Genomic DNA, 22,932 nt, shown 5'->3' with positions numbered 1-22,932 from the left:
TGGATTCTTGGCTGGGGATCTCAAGTTGCTTTCTCTAATTATGTTTTTAGAGTGTTAGCATTATATCTGCATTACTATCATAACTGGACTCCTTTAGAAATCACTTGAAATCCCACCAAAATCTTTAATAATTGATCAATCACGCATTGCCAATCAGATAAAAAATAATAAAAGATAACATAAATAAGTCACGGTTTGTTATATAATCAATCATATCTCACCAATCAGACAAAAACTAAATGGCACAAAACACAACAAACTGTTCTCTTATAATCAATCACATCTTACAAATCAAATAAGAAAACAAAGACATAACACATAACAAACTATTTTCTCTAATAATCAATCACATCTCACAAATCAAATAAAAAAACAGACACAACACATAACAAATTGGTTTCTTATACACTCAATCAATCACATACCACCAATCAGATAATGCTAACCAATATGCCTCACAAGATATTCACCCGACCTTGACTGTCCCACCACCACCATCACCACCTCTCACACAACAACTAATAGTGACAACACAACGGTTTGCATCCCAGACACTTGACTTCTTGACTTTCATTTTACATCCAAGTCTCAGTTTTATATGTCAGTTGTCACACTTTTAAATCTGTGGTGTTTTCTTTAACTTTTTTCTCTCTCTCTATTTTGTTAACCTTCATGCTTACCTACTGTTTCTCTCTCTATCAGATGAGAGAAGCAGGTAACGGAACGTGTCATATGAATCTCTTTTGTCACTTTTAAGGTATTCTAGTGTATTGTCTTTACCTTTCCTATATGATTTAATGTTTATCTTGTCTCTTAATGATTCTAACACTTTCCTAGGTCACTTTAAAGCTTTCCAATTATGTTTTTCCTCATCTTTTCCTCTTTTTTTATCTTTGCTTTTCCTCTCTATCATGCCTCAATGATTATACCACTTTCCTTGGTAATTTTTTTAAGCTTTTCAGTCATGTTTTCCTTATCTTTTCATCTTCCTTTAATCATTGTTATTGTTTGCCACTTGTCACTTTCAAGGTATTCTACATTGTTCTCTTTACCTTTTCTGCTTCTTTTACTCTTAATCCTTCCTTTTCTTCTCATCATACTTATTAATGATCCTACTACTTACCTTAGTCACTTTTAAGCTTTACTATGGCATTCTCTCTATATTTCATACTTCTTTTTACTCTTTATTCTTGGTATTACTATCTTTATCATGTTAGGTTAAATTAGGTTACACTTGGTAGCTTAAGTTAGGCCCCACATCACCTCCCTAGCAAGAAATAAGCAACACCACACAGAAAGGAAATGCTAACTGTTATCATATGTGAGTGTGTGTGTGTGTGTGTGCTAATGTTACACTTGCATCCTGTGTATAGGTCAAATGACAAGTGTGTGACATCTGACCTTTCTTAAACATAGTGACATAACTCAGCCGCTGAGCAGACAAGTAAAAACCACAGGGCTTCACCAAGACTCCACTACCACTACTGTACTTAGGAGGCAAAAATTTACACCCTGACACAATGGAATTCTCTGCCCGATTATGTTCTTTTTTCAGCGATCTTTAACTATTTCAAGCAAGTATGAACATAAACTTAACTAAAACTGGTCAAACTAAATATATTTTCTATTCAAGTTTTCAGGTGGTGAGAAAATAACTTAATCTTCTTGGGGGAAGTGACAAAATAACTTGGCTCTTACCTTTTATACCAACCTACAACTCTTTCAGGGGAGGAAAGGAATATCCAACTAACTTAACTAATCAAATTAACTCCCTTCTCTATTTTTTTCTTTTTTTCCAGGGAAGTGACAAAATAACTTAGCTCTACCCTTTTACACCAACTTACAACTCTTTCAGGGAGGAATATCCAGATTAACCTAATTAAACTGATCAAATTCCCTTCTCTACTCAACTTTTTTTCGGAAAGGGACAAAATGACTTGGTCTTCCCTTTTCCACTTATCCATAACTAAATATTTCATGGGGAGACATATGAGGACCAACTTAACTAAAATGATCAAAATAACTCTTCTCTTCAACTTTCTTAAGGGAAGTGACAAAATAACTTAGTCTTCTTTAAGGAAATGACAAAATAACTTGGCTTTTTCTTTTAATACCAATCTGTAACTAATTTATGGGCAGGAATATGAGGGCAAACTTAGCTAAACTGGTCACTTCAACTAAATCCCTTCTCTACTCAACTTTTTAAGGGAAGTGACAGAATAACTTTGCTCTTCCCTACCAACACACCTTAATCATTTCATAAGAAGAATTAAGACTAATCTACTCCCTTTTCTACTCAGCTTTTCAGAGGAAGTGACACTTGAGTTTTTCCCCCTTCAGTCTTTGGTTCCCCTTGACAAGTCTGCCTTACCATATTGATAAATTCCCCTTAGCAAGGAAAAATAAAGCCTATCTGCTACATTTTTGCTACTTAAACAATGCCACTCTTTGTCTTCTTACTAAAGGAGTGAAAATAACAAAGTATTTCAAATCACATGTAAAAATAAGCACTACTTTTTGTCATATGAAAAACACTGCTCTTTGTCTCATTGTTACTGGCAAAGAAAAAAACAACCAAACAATCATAAACACTTAAATGTACAAGAAATACAGTGACCTGGATAAAAAAAAAAAAGGTGAATATGAAAGAAATACACATATTCATAATCACCTGAATATCCTTTGTATAATTCTGACTTGCCCCACCCCCCCTAAAAAAAAAAAAAAAAAAAAAAAAACTAACTCATAAAAACTTGAGTATATAAAAGAAATACAATGACTGTACATAAAATAATAATAATAATAATAATAATAATAATAATAATAATAATAATAATAATGTAAAAGAAACACACGTCTGTATATTCTTAATCACCTGAATCCTTTGTACCATTCCTACTTGACATGAGAATCCCACAACACAATGATAAGTATAAACAGAAACAGTGCCTAACAATTTTTATCACTCCAATTTGACATGAGCAACCCACAAAAGCCCATCACTGCAGGAGAATAACTCAGAATCCACATCACATAAGTCTGGCCTTTACATGCTGGGGTGAAATAAGTAACAGTTTGCCTCTGCAGTAAAGAATCCAGTAAAGGTCTTAGTTTTTTGCTTCTTATTAAATGTGATCTTATACTCTGGGAATGTTTGTGGGTGTGACTGTATGTGGTGGTGGTGGTGGTGGTGGTGGTGGTGGTGGTGGTGGTGGTGGTGGTGGTGGTGATGATGATGATGATGATGATGATGATGATGATGATGATGATGATGATGAGGAGGAGGAGGAGGAGGATTACAAAAAGGTACATGGGATTACATTACAAAACATAAACAAACAGCAACAGACTTCAGGTCCTTGCAAGGTTGTCTGGAAACTGGTTCTGACTGGCTACAGGTGAAAGATTGAATAGTGAGGAGGAGGAGGAGGAGGAGGAGGAGGAGGAGGAGGAGGAGGGCATGATGATGATGATGATGATGATGATGATGATGATGATAGTAGTGGTGGTGGTGGTGGTGGTGGTGGTGGTGATGATGATGACTTAACAAATTCCTAAGACCCTTACTCTAACACACCTAAACAAATAAACACTCCTGACGATCATGCGCGCGGACACACACACACATCACACACACAAGTTGAACTCACGAAATAAATCGCAAACAAAACAGCTGACATAAGGTGTTGTAAGGGGGACAATGAATGACTTTTCTGGCCCCTCCCACACCTGCCCCACCCATGACGTGTCTAGACAGGTGACAGGTGTGCTAGTAACGCCCTCCACCCCCCCCCCTCTCTCTCTCTCTCTCTCTCTCTCTCTGGGAGGGACGAAGAATACGTGAAATTTCGGAAAACGACATCGTTAATTTCAAGAGCAAAACTATGATTACCTTCAGGAATTTAGTCCATTTCGTGTTCCTTTCACATGTTTTCTTGGTTATATGGTATTGAATTTCTCTCAAGACTAGACATTTTCGCCAGTAAATACGACGAAATGGGGATGACTATCTGAAATCTAACCTTACGTATAATAATATAGATTTTAATGTTTTTTTTTTTTATTTAAGCTTTTATAATTAATTTCTTGGCTAAATCGCATGCTAGATATTCAACTTCACTAATGAAAAAACAAAAAATTCCACTAATATGACGAAATGAGAATGATTAGACAAAATCTAACCTTACAAATAGTAACGGAATTTAATGCGTCTCTGAGTGAATCAATGACTTCCTTGGCTAAACTGCACGTTTGTACCGAGTTTAAAAAAAAAAAAAATCACCAATGAATGGAGACGATACCAAATGACAATTACCTGAAATCTGACCTAATATATAACAAGATTTCCACGCATTTAGACTCCCGATACTGCTTAACCACGGCCAAAACACACGTCTCCTATCATTTACTCATTATTTTTTTTTTTTTTTTCAGTGGGTGGAGGAAAACAAATAGGAACCAGACAGACGGAAACAGAAGGAAACACTCACCACTCCCTCTCTCCTCCTCCTTCAGCCTGCCCCGAGGGAAACACACAGGGGCCTACCTCAGCACAGGGCGTGGCGGCAGGAAACACCCTCCTGAGCGCTGCCAGTCACGGAAATAAGCGAGAAATGCGGAAACTTAACCTACACACACAGCTGCCCTACAGACCCACATCACCGGCCTGCACATTTCTCTTATTTTAATCCATTTCCAAGGCGATTACTGGGTGGTTACTGGTATGTGCCACTTCTAGGGGGGTTAAGGATACCTGGAAGTGACTTGGCTTCACTTAAAAGACGTGAGATTTACCTGTAATCACGATAAAATCACTTGCTCGTCGAGTCACTGACCATCTCGAGTACTGCGCATAGCGGCTGTTCCCTCCACACTCCCTCCCTCCCTCCTTCCATCTCCTATTTTGCTGTTTATCTGCGTTTTCTTCCTGTTTTTTTGTCCATTTTCAATTATTTTTATTTGTTTTATATTATTTAATTAATGTGTATCTTATTTTCCGCGTGTTTCATATTTATGTTCACTTTTTCCTTCCTCCTCCCTCCTATCTCGTATTTTGCTGTTTATCTGCGTTTCTTATTTGTTTTTGTCTTAGTTTTAGTTGTTTTTATTTATTTTATGATATTTTATTGATTTCAGCCTTATTTTATGCATGTTTCAGAATTATTTAAATATTTTCTTCCCTCCCTCTTTTATCTAGGATTTTGTTGTTTATCTTTGTTTCTTACGTTTTTTTTTTTTTTACCTCGTTCGTAATCGTTTTTATTTATTCATTACGTTTTTATGCCTGTCACATTTCCTGTTTGATTTTAAGATTTCCTTCCTCCCCCCGCCTACTCCTTCCATCTCCTATTTTGCCGTCTATCTTCGTTTCTCACTTGGTTTTGCCTCTTTTTCAATAAGTTTTATTTACTAATTAAGTTTTCATTAATGTCTAGTTCGTTTCTTCCTTCTTTTATATTTATTTTCATATTTTTCTCCCTCCATTCTTCTGTCTCATTTTGCTATTTATCTCCATTTCTTATTTGTTTCTGTTTTTTTTTTATATATTTTTTTTAAAGCTATTTTTTTCAACGTTTTCATTCATGTCCATGACGTTTCTTTCTTGTTTCAAACTTATTTTTCATTTTCCTTCCTCCATACTCCTTTCCGCCCATTTGTTTATTTATCATGTTTCTTTTCTTATTTCTGACTCGTTTTAGTGGTTTGACTTATTTGTTTTATCTGTTATACAACTTTTTTTTCCTTGTTTCATATTTATTTCGTTTTTGCCTCCCTCCACACTTCCTGTCTCTTCGTAATTCTTGTAATTTCTTATTCATCACGGTTTTTTTTATTAATATCTATTTTATGTGTTAATTTTCTTACATCTGCTTTTTTCAATGCTTGTTTTTTTTTTTCTTTTATCTATTTCGCCATTCCTTTTCCTTTTCCTAATTTAACTCGAGTTCTGAAACGCTTCGCTCTCACCATATATTCCATTTTTTTCATTACACTACGACTATTTTCGAAGATCACAGAGATAACTAGCCGGGTTCTTGAGATTTATTTTCCTTTAAATAATGTAGAAACCTTTTGTTAAACCGTCATTAGAACCGTAAAAACCCTTTAAAACACATGTAACATCACAACGACCAATTTTAAGGTCACAGAGATAATCAGGCAGGTTCTCAAGTGTTTCTTCTGTTAATTTTGTAGAAATATTGTTAACATCTTTAGAAACGCAGAAAAAAAAAAATCCTTAAAAACCCGTGTAACTTTTAAATTAGTAAAGGTAGGCGTAGAAGGGTATAATATAGGTCATTTGTTGCACGTGTCTTCCTTTCCTTACTTATTCTATTATGTATGCCTCATGTTCACACTTTGTCTTGGTTATACGATGTTCGTATCATAAATGTTAAAAGCAAAGAAACTATAAGACAGTCATTGTATTCGTTTCAGCGCTGGTTATGTGATGGTTGTATCATGAAAGTTAAAAGCAAAGAGGAGAGAGGAGTCTTTCTATCTGTGTTGATAACGTGATGCCTTGTATCATGAAAGCTATGACCAAAGAATATATAGAGGAGTCATTGTATCTCTATCACTATATACGTGTTCGTTATGTGATGGTTTGCATCATGTAAGGACGCTCGCGGCCCCACAAGGCGGAGGGGAGGAGGCGCGCTGGCCGGAACACCATACACAATAAGGACCATGACACCTTCTCTCTCTCTAGTACCTCCTATAGCAACTCAAGTAAACCAACAGAATTCAAATAGAAATACTGAAAGTAGCTTACATCTATTACCAAGTGAATACACCCCGGATTAAACATGCTTTATACACATCGACCCTGCGATTATGTCATCAGTGGTTTCTGCAACTGTTGCTGTGCTGCTGTATAGAAATGGTTGCACTAGTCACCTGCTTCCCACACCTCCGCCACATGAATCTCACGTGCACTGTTAGCCATTATATTTAATACCTAAGAACGAAAGGTCTCAAAACCGCCTGTCATTTCCCTGTTTGTCTCCCACGCACCAAGCTTATGGTAGAGGGGGGTGAGAGATGGGAGCATGGGGGGAGCAGCTTGCAAGGGAGTGGGGGTTGAGGTTGGGAGGATGGCTTGCAAGGGACATATCTGAAGCTCTATGTCATGTTTTCTTCTCCACAACGAAATGCTGTAATACTAGATGGGTGTTATGCTCATTGCAGTATTTAATGTGTTACGTTAAGTAGGCGAACTGTAGCGTAGCGTGGCGTAGAAATAAACCGTAACACTGGCAATTGTCTTTCTTTCAGTGTAACAAAACAATCGTCATAGAAGTCTCACTAACTGGGATGGGATTCATTGACAATCCCAATTTGAGAAATTCGTACGAACAAATAAGAAATCCGTACGAGCTCTCCTTTCAATGCATAATTTACATACTGTCTGATGTCCTGAGGTCATGGAGGTTCCAGAAGTGAAAAACACAAATCTCATTTCAACAGTATGCCTCTCAGTCATGGAAGCAAGGAGTGGACGGCCTGTGAAGTCTTACGATGCGTAACAAGGCACGGTCGGAGAGAACTAGGCACGCCGTGCGTGGGCGAGATGAACCATCGGCTCTTTTTTGGCTCGCTTTTTAAATAATGCTCCTACGTTAATCAAAGCAAATTTTGTTCGATATTTATGACCGTCTTATAAACTTAGTCGTAATTCATGGTACTACAGTATAGTCTTAGGTCAATAGTCAATAAATATATATATATATATATATATATATATATATATATATATATATATATATATATATATATATATATATATATATATATATATATATATATATATATATATATATATATATATATATATATATATATATATATATATATATATATATATATATATATATATATAAAGTCCTTTTGTTATGCTAAAGATCTATCTATCAGCTGCCAAGATTTATAAAGAAAATTGTCATTAGACAAGAGGATTCAATAATGGGAAAACAAATGTGGAAATGAAGTACTACAGTAGGTACACCCATGTAGTGTACAATACATGTATCTCGACAACAATGATCATCCATGAATATCTCATATATGAAATATTGATTTGTTAATTATAACAAATCTCAAACTCAGACCATTAACCTATTTATTAGGAATGATTAGTTACATACTTACCTATCTTGAGTGTTCACGCTCTCTCTCTGCATACCTCACATGACTATATACCCTGTGTAAAAGAGCCAATACACAAAGTGAACAGCCAATTCACTCTACATGAGGTCAAGGAGACTTCCTTATTTTGAATATAGTTATATCTCCACAATAAAACTACAAATGCTCAGTTAATAGGTTTATTTTTCACTCTGCATCTATTAGTTGTACATACGAATCACTATGATATCAAGGCAGGGTAGAGTCTGTGGGTGGTGGCTGGGGAGGGCAGGACAATGACCCCTGAATGTCAGGAGTGTAGGGAGTGGGGGGGAAGCCTTCACTTAAGTTGAATCTTGAGAGACCTTCATCCAAGTTCCTGGACGACTAGCTTTCAACTAATTTTTGGGCAGATCCTCATTAAATACTCATGTTACCTGATGAACTTGATTTCAACATAGATTTACATAAAAATGTGTAAGTGCCTCAATGAGATTATATTCTACACTTATTCTGCTTAGGTCTAACATACAATACAAAGAACTTTGTACCTCTTGTAATTCACCAAATAACTTGAATATTTGTCTAAAGACTACCCATAATCTTAAATTTAACTATTTTAATTCTTCAATTTACCCAATTCACTATTATACAAGAACACTGACTGTCACAAGTCCTTCTCCCAAGGGTAAGCTTGGCACCACAGCCTCGTAATCTAGCCTGCCTGCCTGCCTGCCTGCCTGCCTGCCTGCCTCACGGGTAAAAATAAAATGCTATTAACAAGTACAAAATAATGCCTACAGACATCTGAATGTATTACCAACAGGTTAAAGCATCATCAACAGCAAGAAGGTATTATGTCTTAGGCTGAAAGGAAGTTTCTGCTGGGCCAGGCATGACGCGGCCAGATGACACGGCTCCATCCACTTCTTGCAGCAGCTGGATTGCACATTTTCTATCCAGCAACACTGGGAAGTATATTGCCTTGTCAAAAGATGGCATAACAAAAAAAATTAAAGCACACATAACCAAACACACCTTATTTCCTCAAAACATTTAGGTTGCCACTGCTGTAGAAACTTTATAAACAAAAAATCTCTTGAAAACTTGAACAAGACCATATTATACTCTCTTAGAAGCAATACAAAACTGGCGAGCAAATGGGAACCGCAGTACTCAGCTACACTTGGTAAGTGACGTATCAAAAGCGTGAAGCAAATATGGATATTGGGTCTGATGGGCAATAAAGGTGATGTTTCTGGGGATGGAAAAAAAAAATAAATGTGTTTCACAATTATTTTGTCACAGGACGAAGGTGGTACAGACTATACTAACTCCTATCACAGAAAAAAATATGGAGTGTTTCAAGAAAATATTTTGTCTTAGAATGTGAAATAACATAATTCTGAATTGAAATTTTTCAACAAAAAAATGGATCTTTGCTAACTAATTTCTTGAGTCATGGAAGCATGCACACAATGCATCTTCCTTAAAACAAGACTACATCCTTTAAGTGATGCAGCTTGTCCCAGCAATTACAAACTGAAAACTTCCTTTATTCAAAAAGATAAAAAATAAGGAACCATTTATTCACCATATAATAATTTATCTCTCAGACTCCACTTGCTCCAAAGGTCAAACAGAAGTGCATAAATACATCCTGTGGCAGTTGGTTCTGGTACCCAAGCAACAATGAATTACCAAAGTTGCAAGTTGTTTGGGACATCTGACAAGGGGAATCCTTATTATTCATGACAACAGAGGAAATTAACCTGTACAACAAACACACCTGGCTGCTCTGCCGGGAGAGAAAACCCACCATATAAAATGAAACACAAAAAGATAGTGGCAGTAGTTTGGCAATATGGTAATTACGTTGTGTGTGCAATCATGATTCCTGAGTGCAGCCTGTGATACTACAGGGCAAGTCGAGACCTCTGGGGTGCAAACATCAGCTAGTGTCGCGTGCAGTCACTCGAGGACCGTCACGCACATTCACGCCAACTGCCACAGTCAAAACAGGGGTGACCAGGAGGTATATTTACATATTTTCTGTCTCACTATAGCCTGCCTCAATCAATGTCTTGGCAGGGGTAAATTTCTTTCAACAACTCAATAATAAATATCTGCTTTAACATCTTAGGGAGAAACAATTTCCATTTTAAGATGACAAAAAATTTACATGTATGGTTTCCCCACAGACAGGTGCTAACATTTTGATGAAATGTGTAACTTGTGAAAAACCTAGTACATTTGTTCTGGTATGTACAAAAAAAGGAAAGGAAGTGTTCCTTGTAATACTTCTCTAATGTGACACTGTTCTCCTCTGGGAGAAAATAGTATAATAATCATTTACACCCTTTTATAGCCTCTCAAACATTGAAGAAAAATATGGGAGTTCAGACTTAGACTACACTAATTATCTTTAGTACAAAGTCCTCAAGGAGACACGTCCCGTGGCTCAGGAGCAGCCCCAGACACTGTTCTGTACATATATGGCAGGGTTTCTCCACTCCCACACACTTCACACATACGTACAATAAAAAATAAATAAATAAAAATACAAAAGCTTTTTTCATATTAATTTTTGAACAATTAATTTTCCATGTGGCCTGTGCAGGATCCTCAATCAGTAAACAAAAGCCATTATTCACATATTCAATCCACTGCACTAATTCGTAGTACATAAAAGTAGTCAACCACTTTTCTTATTTTTTTCTTTTGTATATTAAGAAGCCTTGTTTAAAGAAAACACATTCAATAGAATTGTTCTTTCTTGGCATTCACATATTGTACACTAAACATTTCAAATAATTTAAAGTGAAAGTAAGCCATTGTCCAGATGAAGAAAAGCGAAGGATTTAATATACAAGCAACATCTTTCTCAAAAGTAGATGTCCTTTTCACCAGAACTTAAAAGCACTTGGAGCATAACATTCTTTAAACACACTCATTTACTACCTCAGAGTAACTAATCAGCATTGAAATGTCATTCAGACATGTAACATTTTTGCACAAGTCGCCTCTGAAGCAACCTCCATAATCTCATCAGGTACATGACATTAGTCTCACGGTGTGACGCACTTACACCTAGGCACAGCTGATCCTTGGAGAGGTGCTGTGTCCCAGCACACACTCCTGTGGGTGTGCTGACACAGCTCATCTAGCTGATGTTCACTGTTGGCCTCGGGCCGCTCTGCCTGCTGTTGTGACAGGCAACAGGCACTGCAATAGTAGTACCCCCACTGCACATGTCTATAGTTGGCATTTAAACTTAAATGTACAACAAACTTGTATGTAACCAATTAATCTTGTAGGTATACAGTCCATGAAGGAACATCTCAAAATCTATCCTTTAACTGGACATTTCCTGTGGTACACAAGTGCACACCTTTAAGTGAAAACTTAGGTTATCTGAAACTTTAGAACAAGTGTTCATTCTTGTTCCCTTCAACCTGAGAACCACCTGTGTGACTTGCTATGTGGATAACTATTTGCTTTGTTGGCTTCAAAACTGTGACTTTATTGAAGACCACTAACTAGCTGGCCACAAATCACCTGTCATGGCCTAGGAGGGAAGGATGGCACTTACATTACTCATCCTCATAGAGAGGTCCATCCCCCTCCATTCTAGGTCGCTTGGTGAGGGGCTCCTGCTCAGGGGCTGCCATCACCACCCCTTCTGCTTCCACCACCTCCTCCACATACTCTGTGGTCTGGGGCGCAGCCGTAACAGTGCCCACCATCAGCGTCCCTGTGCTTGTACTACTCCTGACATTATTGCTGCTGCTGGCACTGGTGAGGGTGGCACCGCCCGCTGCACTCACACGCTTCACCTCGCCATTCACCGTCACGTAGCCGCCGCTGGGGAAAGAACATGCAGATTTACTGAGCCTGATCAATGTTGCATCAGCTCTCTATTCATTCCACTTCACAATTTATAGACTGACACATAAATAACATATGAAGACTAACCTAAATTTATACTTTCTTGAAAGACGAAGCCAGGATTGTCCCAAGAAAGAGAAGCCAGAAATGATGAGAGAAAAAAAAAAGTTAAATCAGTATAATCCTAGCAAAGCCAGGGCAGGGAATGTGTGTGTGTGTGCGTATGTGTAGGCAGGTCATGTTGCTCCCAACAGCCACACTTGCTGGGGAGACTAAAGACACTACCATACCATTAGATGCACTACACTATTAAGTCACTAAATACCTGCATAAAAAGGAAAGGGTTCAACATGAGGTAAACAAGTTGGTAGGCAGAGATTTTCTATTTCATATAAAATAAAAGCTTTTACTTATTTATTTTTTCAATATATTTTCTAGTTCCTATCTTACTCTAAAATCCTTACAAAATTTATACAGTTGAAAATATGACAATATGCAAAAGTTAATGAATGTTATTGTGAAGGAAGCTGCTATTTAAGGCAATATCTGATATATATATAATAGCTGAAGTATGTGCAAAATACACAACTGATAATGAAAACACTCAATGCTTTAGCCATCAACAGTAACAACACTACCTGGGGGGGCTTAAAAGACAATTTGAATATGAAAGCAAAATGCATCAAATAGGACCAAATGAAAGATAATTTACTGCACCATGATACAGATTGTGAAACCAATTCAAGATGTAGGAAAACCTGAGCAAAAAAAGCAGATTACTTAAATCTCTTCATTCATCATCAATTGTACACCTACACTGTGTAAATGTAGCTTTGCTATCAGATTTTTTTACTTTGTATGGCAAACAACTTCAAATTTCTGAGTAGAAAGAATTGTTTATACTAGTTATGGTGAAGCAAATGAAAGGTTAAATAGGCCAAACTACAGTTCCTGTCCTTCACCCTTAACTTGACAACACAAGATGCTGAAAGACTCACCCATATTTGGTGAGTTGTGTGGGCAAGATAACCTGAGTGTGAGTAAAGGAGGTGGGGTCAGAGGAGGTCTGGACAATGACCTGACCCTGGGTGAAGGAAGTGGACTCTGTTCCATGCCCACTGCTGGTTAGCTGAATCTGCTTCAGCTCACCAGTTTTGCCTGATCCAGCACCACTTGGTCCTCCAGCAGTAGCTATCAGGTACTTGCCTAAGAAAACACAAATGGAACATCAGCATTACTATGCCACAATTGGTATGTGATCATTGTGGATGAATAGTGAAGGAAGCATGAACTGGAAAATGACAACTTTATTTTCAATTAGTTACATGATATGGGTTTGTTCATTCTCCCTTGAAGAAACTCGTATAGCAAAACTGCTCAGGTAGCAAATTCTCATTTCTCGGCTTGCATTCCCTTTGCCATATATGCATACTTATCATAATGTTTTTACTGCTATGATAATAATCCTATGGTTTCTTCTGTAGGGAGCAAATAAACCTCTTCCTATTCCAATACTGACCCACTCTTTTCATTGAAAACATTCTCTTTAAGTACAAAAAATGGTGCATTAAATCTTCAGTTAGTGTGCATCCATTTGCATTCATCATACACAGGTATCCCCACAAATTCTATAATACTTCAAGAGAATAACCAGATATCCCCACACACTCTATAATACTCCAAATGAATAACCAAATTCCCAAGAGCTCCTAAATAATGCTACTTTTAAACTTTCATCTTTATCAATCAAAGGCATCCATAAAGATAACAAGCATCTTTACTGTTCATATTTGAACAATGCTGTTGTCATTTATTTTTCATTTATATACACTAAAAACTACTGTTGGCACATTTCTTAATTTAATACAAACAGCAACCTTGTTGCTCTACTAACACATTCATCAGTTTCTTACCTATTAAACATAAGACAAGTGTTGTTCACCTCTTAGCACTACTAACACAAACAAGATCCTGACTGAAATTTACACTTTACATTTACAACTTCTAAAAATCCCAAACCATTCCAACTTGATCATCTATCTTTTCTATCATCAATCTCTATAATTTTGCTGTGAAATAAAGGCCTCCCTAAAACTTTTTCACTCATCTGTCCAGACCACAAAAGAAAGAAATTTTTACTTCTTCCATTTGATTCTTTTTCTGCCCTGCTCTTCATCACATGCATGCAGAGTGACAAGTAGATTAAGTCTCTTCCAACACAATACAAAATATACAATCTCGTTTTGCACAGATGATGAAATAATAAAATCTAAAACAGTAGGCAAAAGGAATAGCCTGACAGATCTCACCTTGTAAGGCAGACATGAGCTGCTGGGAGTTCTGAACACTCACTCCACTTGTACCTATTAATGTGGCACCTGAAACACAGTCAAGAGGGACTCAGTGCTGCAATAAATTATTAACACAAGATTTGTGTAATGTGAACATATTAATTTAATGGCATAAATCTAGAGCCTTCCAATATTTACGGAGACAGAGGGGAAGTGCAATGAGTGAACCTTAAATGAAAAAGACATGACAGTTTAATAGTTAGAGTATAAAAAACAATACACAGCCAACTAAGGAATAAGAGAACAGGAAAGGTTTTGAGGTAGACTTAGACAGACTGTAATGTGACCAATATCTGCCAATGTTATAGAAGGAAAACGGTGCGGAGTAAAATAAACAACTGTGAAGCAGTAAAAAAATGCCATAGTTAGCTAAAATATGAGTTCAATAAACAGCAAAATTAACAAGTGTATATGAGCTGCACAGTTGTCTATATTGACCTCAATCTCTTGACAACTTTTAGTGGATGATGGAGCTTTGTGATGTAAGAAATGCATGTCAGTCTTTTTCTGTCTCATTCCCTCTAAGAAAGAAAAAGATGTCAAAACAAAGAAAGTAAAGATTGGGATCACTTGGATACATAGTACATTACTGCTGCTTCATTCTGCATTTTGTTACACCACTCACTCCATCCATTTGCCTTATCTTCTGTTGTTGAAGAAGAGCATCTAAGTAAAGGAGGATGTGTTCAAACCTTGTTGGGGGTGAGGTGGTGATGGCGGCGCGCTGGTAGTGTTCACATCATACTGTGCAGCCGTGTTGAGGGGGTTGAGGGGAGAGGCAGTGGCACTGTCCACGTACTCCGGTACAGGAGAGCCTTCCCGAGACAGTGACTCTGGAGTGACCAACCCACTCATGCCAATGTGTGAGGGGGAGGCAGGGGCAGATCTGCTGTTCAACCATGGGAGAGTTTAACAATCAGCTCAGCAATATTGGAGTGCTCCTAAACATTGATTACCCTACATTCATCAGCTTTTATTCTTTCAACAGTGTTAAAAATCTGTATTGGTGTAAAAGGAGAATGAGAGGATTAAAGCAAGCATGAGAAGAAGTAAATGGATATTCTGGTGAAGCTATCCTCTAGGTAAAATTAAAAAAAACAGATTTATGATTAAAAATGCATGAATTACAATATTTGCCGGCATATATTGTGGACAAAACTATAATTTTACCTGAACCAAAAACTCTACTGTAAGGCTTCCTAATGTTAGTGCACAACAGCTCACTTAGGCATAGTATAGGTAAATGTATAACCTTTCAGAGACTACATATGCTTACATGCTATTGTACAATGAATGAACAAATAACTAACACTATAATCAAATAGCATATAATAAAGAAGTTAAAAAAATCAGGATAACTGGTAATATTGTAGTAACCATGACTAATTCTGTCCTTACTGGTATTTGAGATTCTCAAGACTTACCTCTGTATTTATTGTGACTCTCTGAGGGGCCAGTGCTATTCTTACATATAAAAAATAAATAAAAGATAAAAGTAAAAAAAAACTGAAGGGACCACATTAATGGATCATATGATGCCAAAGATGCAAAAAGAGTAAGCAATAATATCTAAGTGCCCCTCACAAATATTCTCTGGCACAGATCCCAACAGAATATAAACAAACCTATTTGAGAGGTGTGTAAAGGGTGTTTTGAAAATTGGTACACCCCGCTGCCTCCGCCGTTTGAAGGCCTGGTCCACTAGTTTACTTTCAGATGCTGGGTCAATTTTCCAGAAGCTGCCCTTCCCTGGCTCTTCCTGTGACCGCGGCACCTTTACAAAGTACCGGTTTAGGGATAGGTTGTGTCGGATGGAGTTCTGTGGGCAAAACAAGGGACAGTAAGCTCAAGACTTGGCTAGATTACTTCCTGTTTGCAGAGAGAGAGAGAGAGAGAGAGAGAGAGAGAGAGAGAGAGAGAGAGAGAGAGAGAGAGAGAGAGAGAGAGAGAGAGAGAGAGAGAGAGAGAGAGAGAGAGAGAGAATGTAAAAAAAAAAAAAACAGTATGATAAGTTGTCATGTGAATACTTCATATCCTTGCAATTCCCATTTTCATGAAAAAAAAGCTTGAAAACTCAAAAAACTGTATGTCAGTACTACAAATTTCATACAGATAACAGGAAATGAGTAAACAACAGGGTTGTTTTTGCTCCCATATCCTCCATTACTTGTCACTTGTCCTTGAGAAACAGAATATTTTTGCTATTTCCCTTGTGTCATGAAGAGCAAATATAGTGATGAAAGAATGTTTTGACTCTTTTCCAAAAACCATGTACAGTAGGGTACATGACAACAAACATGATTCATTCCAATGTAGCATTCGTTATGGCAAATGTGCGTTATGGTGACTAAAGAACCTATGGCTAAAAAATGAAATGGTTCCAGGGAACCAGAAAATAAAAAAATCCACAATCTTTGAAAAAATACATAAAATTAGTACATTTCCACTACTGCATTGAGATAAAAACAAATACACACAATATCCTCCCAAGAGTTTCACACACCTAGTACTAAATTCTTACATCCTGAGTTTTGCACATTATCACAGTTTTGCACTGTTTTGATAGATATTGGTCACATTTACCTACTGCTCTCTCTCTCTCTCTCTCTCTTTGTGAAAGTATGAACAATCCTAAGATTGCTAAATAGAACAGGAATGATTGAGAACGAAAATAGAATTATGTATAGGAGTGAGAAAAGTGAGAAAGGATGAAGTGAAAATGACATAAAATGAATGAGGGGGAGAGAGAGAAAGAGAAAGCTGGTATCACTTCCCTGTCCCTTATCTCTGACAGATAAGGGGAAGGGGAGGTGACAGGGAGGGAGGTTTGAGACATGAGAAAGAAGGGAGAGGAAAGGGAAAAAGGGAGTAAGGGACAGGCAGCAGATAGGCCAGCAGAGGCTCCACAGCTGGTGAGTTACTCTTTTAAGTTTTAGTTTGTTATTCTGATTAATTTTTTTATTAAAATTTCAGTGCTCACATGAATGGAAAGTTTGTCTTGCCAGTTTTGGTTTTGCTATTCCAATTGAATTTTCATTAAAATTCTAATGCTTGCACGAGTGGCAGGTTCATTATGCCAGTTTTGGTTCGTTATTCTGATTAAATATTTATTATAATTTCAGTGCATTATTGCAGTTGTACATTATAACAACTGTGCATTGTTGCGTACCCTACTATATATGTCTCTAATTCCTTCTGTCACACATGTATTAAACAGGGACAAGAGTGGTGAACCCTTTCCCAAGCAGCTTCAAACACCACCACAAAAGCAAAAGGACAATTGCTTCACAATATTAGATTAAACAAGTCTTTTTTCCTGTTTCTTTCTTGAATATTTTGTTGAAACACTAGGTAGAAGAGGAAATCATTTTATACTAAAACTGGAACCTGATAGTCAAATTCAAACAAAATTCTACAAACTTCAGGTTTATTTTATTCTTATGATCACTAGACATGATCAGAATCTGGAGCCCATTTCAATTGAAAATATCCTCTCCTAAGCTCTTCTCATATCTTGATTCACATAATGGATCCACCTCTTTTTTACTCACTCTCTTCCTTCCCCATTGTTCAGTTGTAGTCATAACTTGCATAACCTACATTCATTTCCATTTCCCCTCAATCCTCTGACATGAAAACAAAATCTTTACAAATCCTGAGAAATTATGGATTCTTAGCTGAGCAGATGATTTAGATAGATGGAAAACACAAGAAACAGTGGAACCATGTGTAAGTTACTCAACTTCAGAATTTGATAGTACCTTAGATGCTGAAAACCTCATTCACAGACATTCAGAGCAATGATAAATGAGATCAACCTGTAATGGGACTGGGGTTAGTAATGCTCCTCACCTGCCAGCCCTTGTCAGCAGTGCGGTAGTAAGGATAATGTTTGGTAATGTAGGAGTATATTCCACTGAGCGTGAGCTGCTTGTCTGGAGCTGAGGAGATGGCTTGGACGATGAGCTGGGCATATGAGTAAGGTGGCTTGGAGTCATCCTGGGGAAAAGGAAAATGTAATCAAAATAGAAAAACAAGATATTCAGAAACTCACAATCATGAATGTTCCTTACACATTATGAATGAACCCTTTTACTGCTTAGGACTATGATTTTTTTTTAACATTAAGAGTACAGTAAAAAATATTTGTATGGAGATGCAGAAAAAGGAAAAATAAATTTTTTATTTTCCACTACAGAACTATTAAAGAGACTGTAACACACGTAAAAGTGTCAAAAAAATTGTACATATTTAAGAAGAAACTTGACTAGAACTGGAGTTAAAAAGTTCAGCTGACCCACTGTACCTTTGATCCAGGTGGACTGTGAGGCTGGTCTGGAGGTTGTGGCGAGGTGAAGTACCCCTCATCAGCTATGGATGCCTGGATGCCATTATGGTACTGTTGGTTGGAGGCCCCAAGATTTATCTGGCTCTCTTCATGGGTTGTCGACACAGTAACTGAGGGGAGGACATGGTAAGACCTTAGCGATCTGTGGTCTTGAGAAAGGTTCAAAACTGTAATAGAGAATGAAACACAGTTGCTTTTGAGAGACATGTGGGACTCAGGGTTATAAATAAAGATCCACAACTGTGGTCAGAAGATGAGTAACCTTCTGCATTTTCATCTTTTGTTTAGCATTTTCTCTCAAATCTTTGTTACAGGTTTTCAAAAAACAAATAGAAAGGTCTAGTGCAAGTTGAGTTTAACTTTAAATGACACCACTGAAAAAAATAACATAATACTGTAGTTCAAACCAGTCAGTGCATGTATTTTATATTCATTCTCATTAAAACTGTCTAAGTACTCAAATGAAATAACTAGTGCCACTGCTACTGTCATTAGCAGTAAAAGGTTAACTTCTCTGATCTGCTGCCAATCTTGTAACAAACTTTGACAAGTAATATGATCTTCATAGATAAGAACATTTAATGTTAAGAAAAAATCAAAACAGGATGGAAATAACTGTTACTTATTAATAATGAAAATTAAATTGTTATGGTAATGATGTGCAATATCAAAACAATTAAGTATGTTACATAACCCAGGAAAAGTGAGACAACAGCAAGGAGGAAGAGAATCTACACAGGAACTAAAAACCCTGAAACCTTTGAGTTGACAAAAAATTATTGACCCATGGTGCCTCAAGGTGAGACTACCCTCCTAGTAACCTATGCCATCAATGACAAAGCTATTCCTTTCTTTATCATGGCCGTTATGAATAACATTTCTGACATCAAACACATGGCAGAATATGAACAGTGTAGATCTGACATGAGGGTTCAAGGACTTATCAAGGTTTTGTTATTGATGTAAGACTGTAAGGCCTACTCATGTGTATTTTGAGTTTGTTGGGTCAGCTTGAATCTATGACAATACACACACACTGTAGGATAAGTCTGCTGGATATTACAAGGAAAGATGTACATGTGACAGCACTAAGGACACAATGGCAGGGGCAGTGGATGGGGTGGATGGTGGTCATCTCACCTGTGTTGGCAATGTCCCCTTTGTCTTCCATGGCAGCATATGCAGCCTGGACAAGGTTTTCTGCATTAACCCCCTTCTTCATGGCCCCTAGTCCCCCATGGCCGCCTCGAGGGGATGTGGGACAGCTGTTGGCGGCACTGCAACAAAAGACACCTGTTATTGATACTGACCTTCAACACACCTGAAGCATGTAAAGTGTTGGACTTGATCCTGTTTTGCTCGGTACAAGGAACTCACAAAGGACTATGTTTGGTATGTTGACATGTATACAGACACACACACACACACACACACACACAAAACTTGAATAATCAATACAAGAGACCTTGTAAGTTCAAGCACATTTTACATAACAAAGTTGTAAAACTCGTGACTATACAAGTCCAATATTTTACATAAGCTTTGTAACACTATTGAACACTAATTTTTGAAATAGAAAATAAGAATCAATAATAATAATAATAATAATAATAATAATAATAATAATAATAATAATAATAATAATAATAATAATAATACCACCACTATAATAACAATAACAATAACTAATAATAAAAGGAGAGAGAGAGAGAGAGAGAGAGAGAGAGAGAGAGAGAGAGAGAGAGAGAGAGAGAGAGAGAGAGAGAGAGAGAGAGAGAGAGAGAGAGAGAGAGAGAGAGAGAGCAGTTCATTTGTAGTTATAATAACTTCTAAAGGATTTAATCATCAAATTCACATGGTTTGGTGACAACACTTCCTAAGGCAACTGTACCTATACGCAAAGAAGTTCCTTAGCAAGTCAAAACGAAAACATTTCCCTCTGTTCCATTCCCATAATTGTTTAAAGTCAGGTGTATGTTGCAACATGACGCATTTCCTACAACAGCGTATAATAAATCTATTCTACATTATGACGCATAAATAGAGGGAACACATTGCCAGCCTCCCTCAGTCCGCGTGACCTAAGGGTGCCGACAGGTTTTGTTGACAGCAGAGCGCCGAGCCAGGCACCGTGACGGCCACTTCCGCCACCCGAGAATGAATGAACCCCATGGCGGCACTGGGTCATCACTTCCGGCGCGGGGAAGGCAAAGAATAAATTAATAAAGAAAACCTTGCAGCGTGGCGCAGGGAAGGGCGGTTTTGTCACTGTCTCTATACCACCACCGCCACCGCCACCACAGCTGTCACCGCCGCCGCCACCTCGCGCCTTCCTATCATATTATCACCACAATGTCGTCCGATATGTCATCACCATGGCAACCCAGGATGGGGCGGCGGCACGCTGGGACAATGCTGCCGCTGGAGGCTGGTCGGTTATCAATGGTTCATCGAGGAAGGGAATCACACGACGGTAAAAGTGTAATGTGATGTGCTCACCTGTAGACGCCACGCAAGGTCGCTGCCTCACGATGGGAGTGACGAAACATGCAAGTCACAACTACAGAAACCAACACGTGAAACAAGGAAATACAAAATAAAGGCAACGAAAAACGGGAAATCGTTATAATACAGTATATATGGAATGACAAATCAATAGAAAACCATGAAAAATAACACGCAAGGGAAAGAATGTAATCTGTACAATGCAGTGCATATCACAACACTGAACCGCTTCTTCACACGCAAACGCACGCACGCACGCACACTAAAAATGCTTAACAATATTACGAAATTTACGTAACCTCCGAAATACGAGTATCGACGCTTGGAAAGGCTGGGCGAAGCGGGCGGCAAAATATGCAAAGATACGAATAATTACGAAGACATGACAACACGAGCTTGACTCACTCACTGTACACTAGAACTAGGTAAATATACACACTACCTGACTAACCAAGTGATAAATAACAAATAACTGACCCTCACACAAACCCAATCTCTCATAATCAGCAGCTATCGCGCGGTGTGGTGTGGCGGTGATGACTTTGTTATCTGCATGGCGCGAGTTCCCTCTCACCCCCTCCATGAAAGAGAACGGTGCCTACACGGATAATGGCGGGGTATATGAAGAATTATGTCCCCTAATGTGCTCGCTTACTCTTTAATATTAAAGGTATAAAGTTTACGGGGTAGAAAGTGATGATAATTAATATAGAAGTAATGGCTACGAGCTTAACATACTCGCTGATCTTTTGGGCCTCAAGTCTTATTCAAATTGGCACGCACAGCAGATCAGTAAATAAGCTTAAATCTCTCTCTCTCTCTCTCTCTCTCTCTCTCTCTCTCTCTCTCTCTCTCTCTCTCTCCTGAATCCCTTTCACCATTTTCTTCTCTTACCCTTCCCTCTTCTTCTCATCCATTTTTCCTCCCCTTTCCTTCCTTGCCCTCCCAGACCGCCTCTTTCATCTTTCCTCCCCCACCCTTCCTCCCCCTGCTCCTCTCCTTCCCCTCCCTGCCCCAGAGACTTCCACCCGCCCGCGCTCACCCCGGTAACGCCAACGCTGTCCACCGAACTTCACCAAAACAGATCAATACTGTTTAATGATAAGGAGGAGGAGGAGGAGGAGGAGGACTGAAGTAAAAAACCACTAACAGCATCTGTAACAATGGTACAAGTGATGGTGGTACCAGTAGTAGTAACAGCAACAAGAGCAGTAGTATTATAGTGGTGGTGGCGGCAGTAGTAATAGTAGTAGTAGTAGTAGTAGTAGTAGTAGTAGTAGTAGGTAGTAGTAGTAGTAGTAGTAGTAGCAGCTGAAATACACTGTACATGAATGACAAAGGTCTCTCTCTCTCTCTCTCTCTCTCTCTCTCTCTCTCTCTCTCTCTCTCTCTCTCTCTCTCTCTCTCTCTCGTGTGGTGAGGAGCGAGGAAGGAAAACAGGACACGTGGGAGGAGGGAAAAAAGGAAGGGGGAGGAGGAGGAGGAGGAGGAGGAGGAGGAGGAGGAGGAGGAGGAGGAGGAGGAGGAGGAGGAGGAGGAGGAGGAGGAGGAGGAGGAAGAAGAAGAAGAAGAAGAAGAAGAAGAAGAAGAAGAAGAAGAAGAAGAAGAAGAAGAAGAAGAAGAAGAAGAAGAAGAAGAAGAAGAAGAAGAAGAAGAGCAGGAGGAGGAGGAGGAGAGCTCTGCAATAAACAGCATGCAGAGGTCATACATATC

General features: G+C 38.2%; 2 protein-coding genes across 11 annotated transcripts in view; both read right to left on the bottom strand.

Moving 5' to 3' along the window:
* LOC135112107 (uncharacterized) overlaps positions 1-7,549 on the bottom strand; it is a 29,699-nt gene extending 22,150 nt beyond the window's left edge. Inside the window, exon 1 of one of the 3 annotated variants that reach the window (XM_064026095.1) lies at positions 7,409-7,549. The gene's annotated coding sequence lies outside the window, so the exon portion shown is untranslated. Of the gene's footprint in view, positions 1-4,490; positions 4,588-4,794; positions 4,908-7,408 lie in introns of those variants that run through there. The other 2 variants (XM_064026093.1, XM_064026096.1) reach the window with 2 other exon arrangements.
* Positions 7,550-8,313: 764 nt separating this feature from the next.
* LOC135112106 (forkhead box protein K2-like) overlaps positions 8,314-22,932 on the bottom strand; it is a 52,294-nt gene continuing 37,675 nt past the window's right edge. Inside the window, exons 3-12 of one of the 8 annotated variants that reach the window (XM_064026085.1) lie at positions 19,855-19,991; positions 18,673-18,881; positions 18,219-18,365; positions 15,992-16,185; positions 15,059-15,252; positions 14,325-14,393; positions 13,014-13,221; positions 12,103-12,117; positions 11,720-11,991; positions 8,314-11,352 (exon numbers count right to left, since the gene is read on the bottom strand). In XM_064026085.1, the coding sequence (XP_063882155.1) occupies positions 11,721-11,991; positions 12,103-12,117; positions 13,014-13,221; positions 14,325-14,393; positions 15,059-15,252; positions 15,992-16,185; positions 18,219-18,365; positions 18,673-18,881; positions 19,855-19,991 (1,444 nt within the window). In that variant the 3' untranslated portion in view covers positions 8,314-11,352; position 11,720. Of the gene's footprint in view, positions 11,373-11,719; positions 11,992-12,102; positions 12,118-13,013; positions 13,222-14,324; positions 14,394-15,058; positions 15,256-15,991; positions 16,186-18,218; positions 18,366-18,672; positions 18,882-19,854; positions 19,992-22,932 lie in introns of all 8 variants that reach the window. The other 7 variants (XM_064026084.1, XM_064026083.1, XM_064026089.1 and 4 more) reach the window with 7 other exon arrangements.

The sequence above is a fragment of the Scylla paramamosain genome, chromosome 23 (assembly GCF_035594125.1).
Source record: "Scylla paramamosain isolate STU-SP2022 chromosome 23, ASM3559412v1, whole genome shotgun sequence".
NCBI classification, from domain to species: Eukaryota; Metazoa; Arthropoda; class Malacostraca; order Decapoda; family Portunidae; genus Scylla; species Scylla paramamosain.
This window is presented reverse-complemented; position numbering and strand designations above follow the sequence as displayed.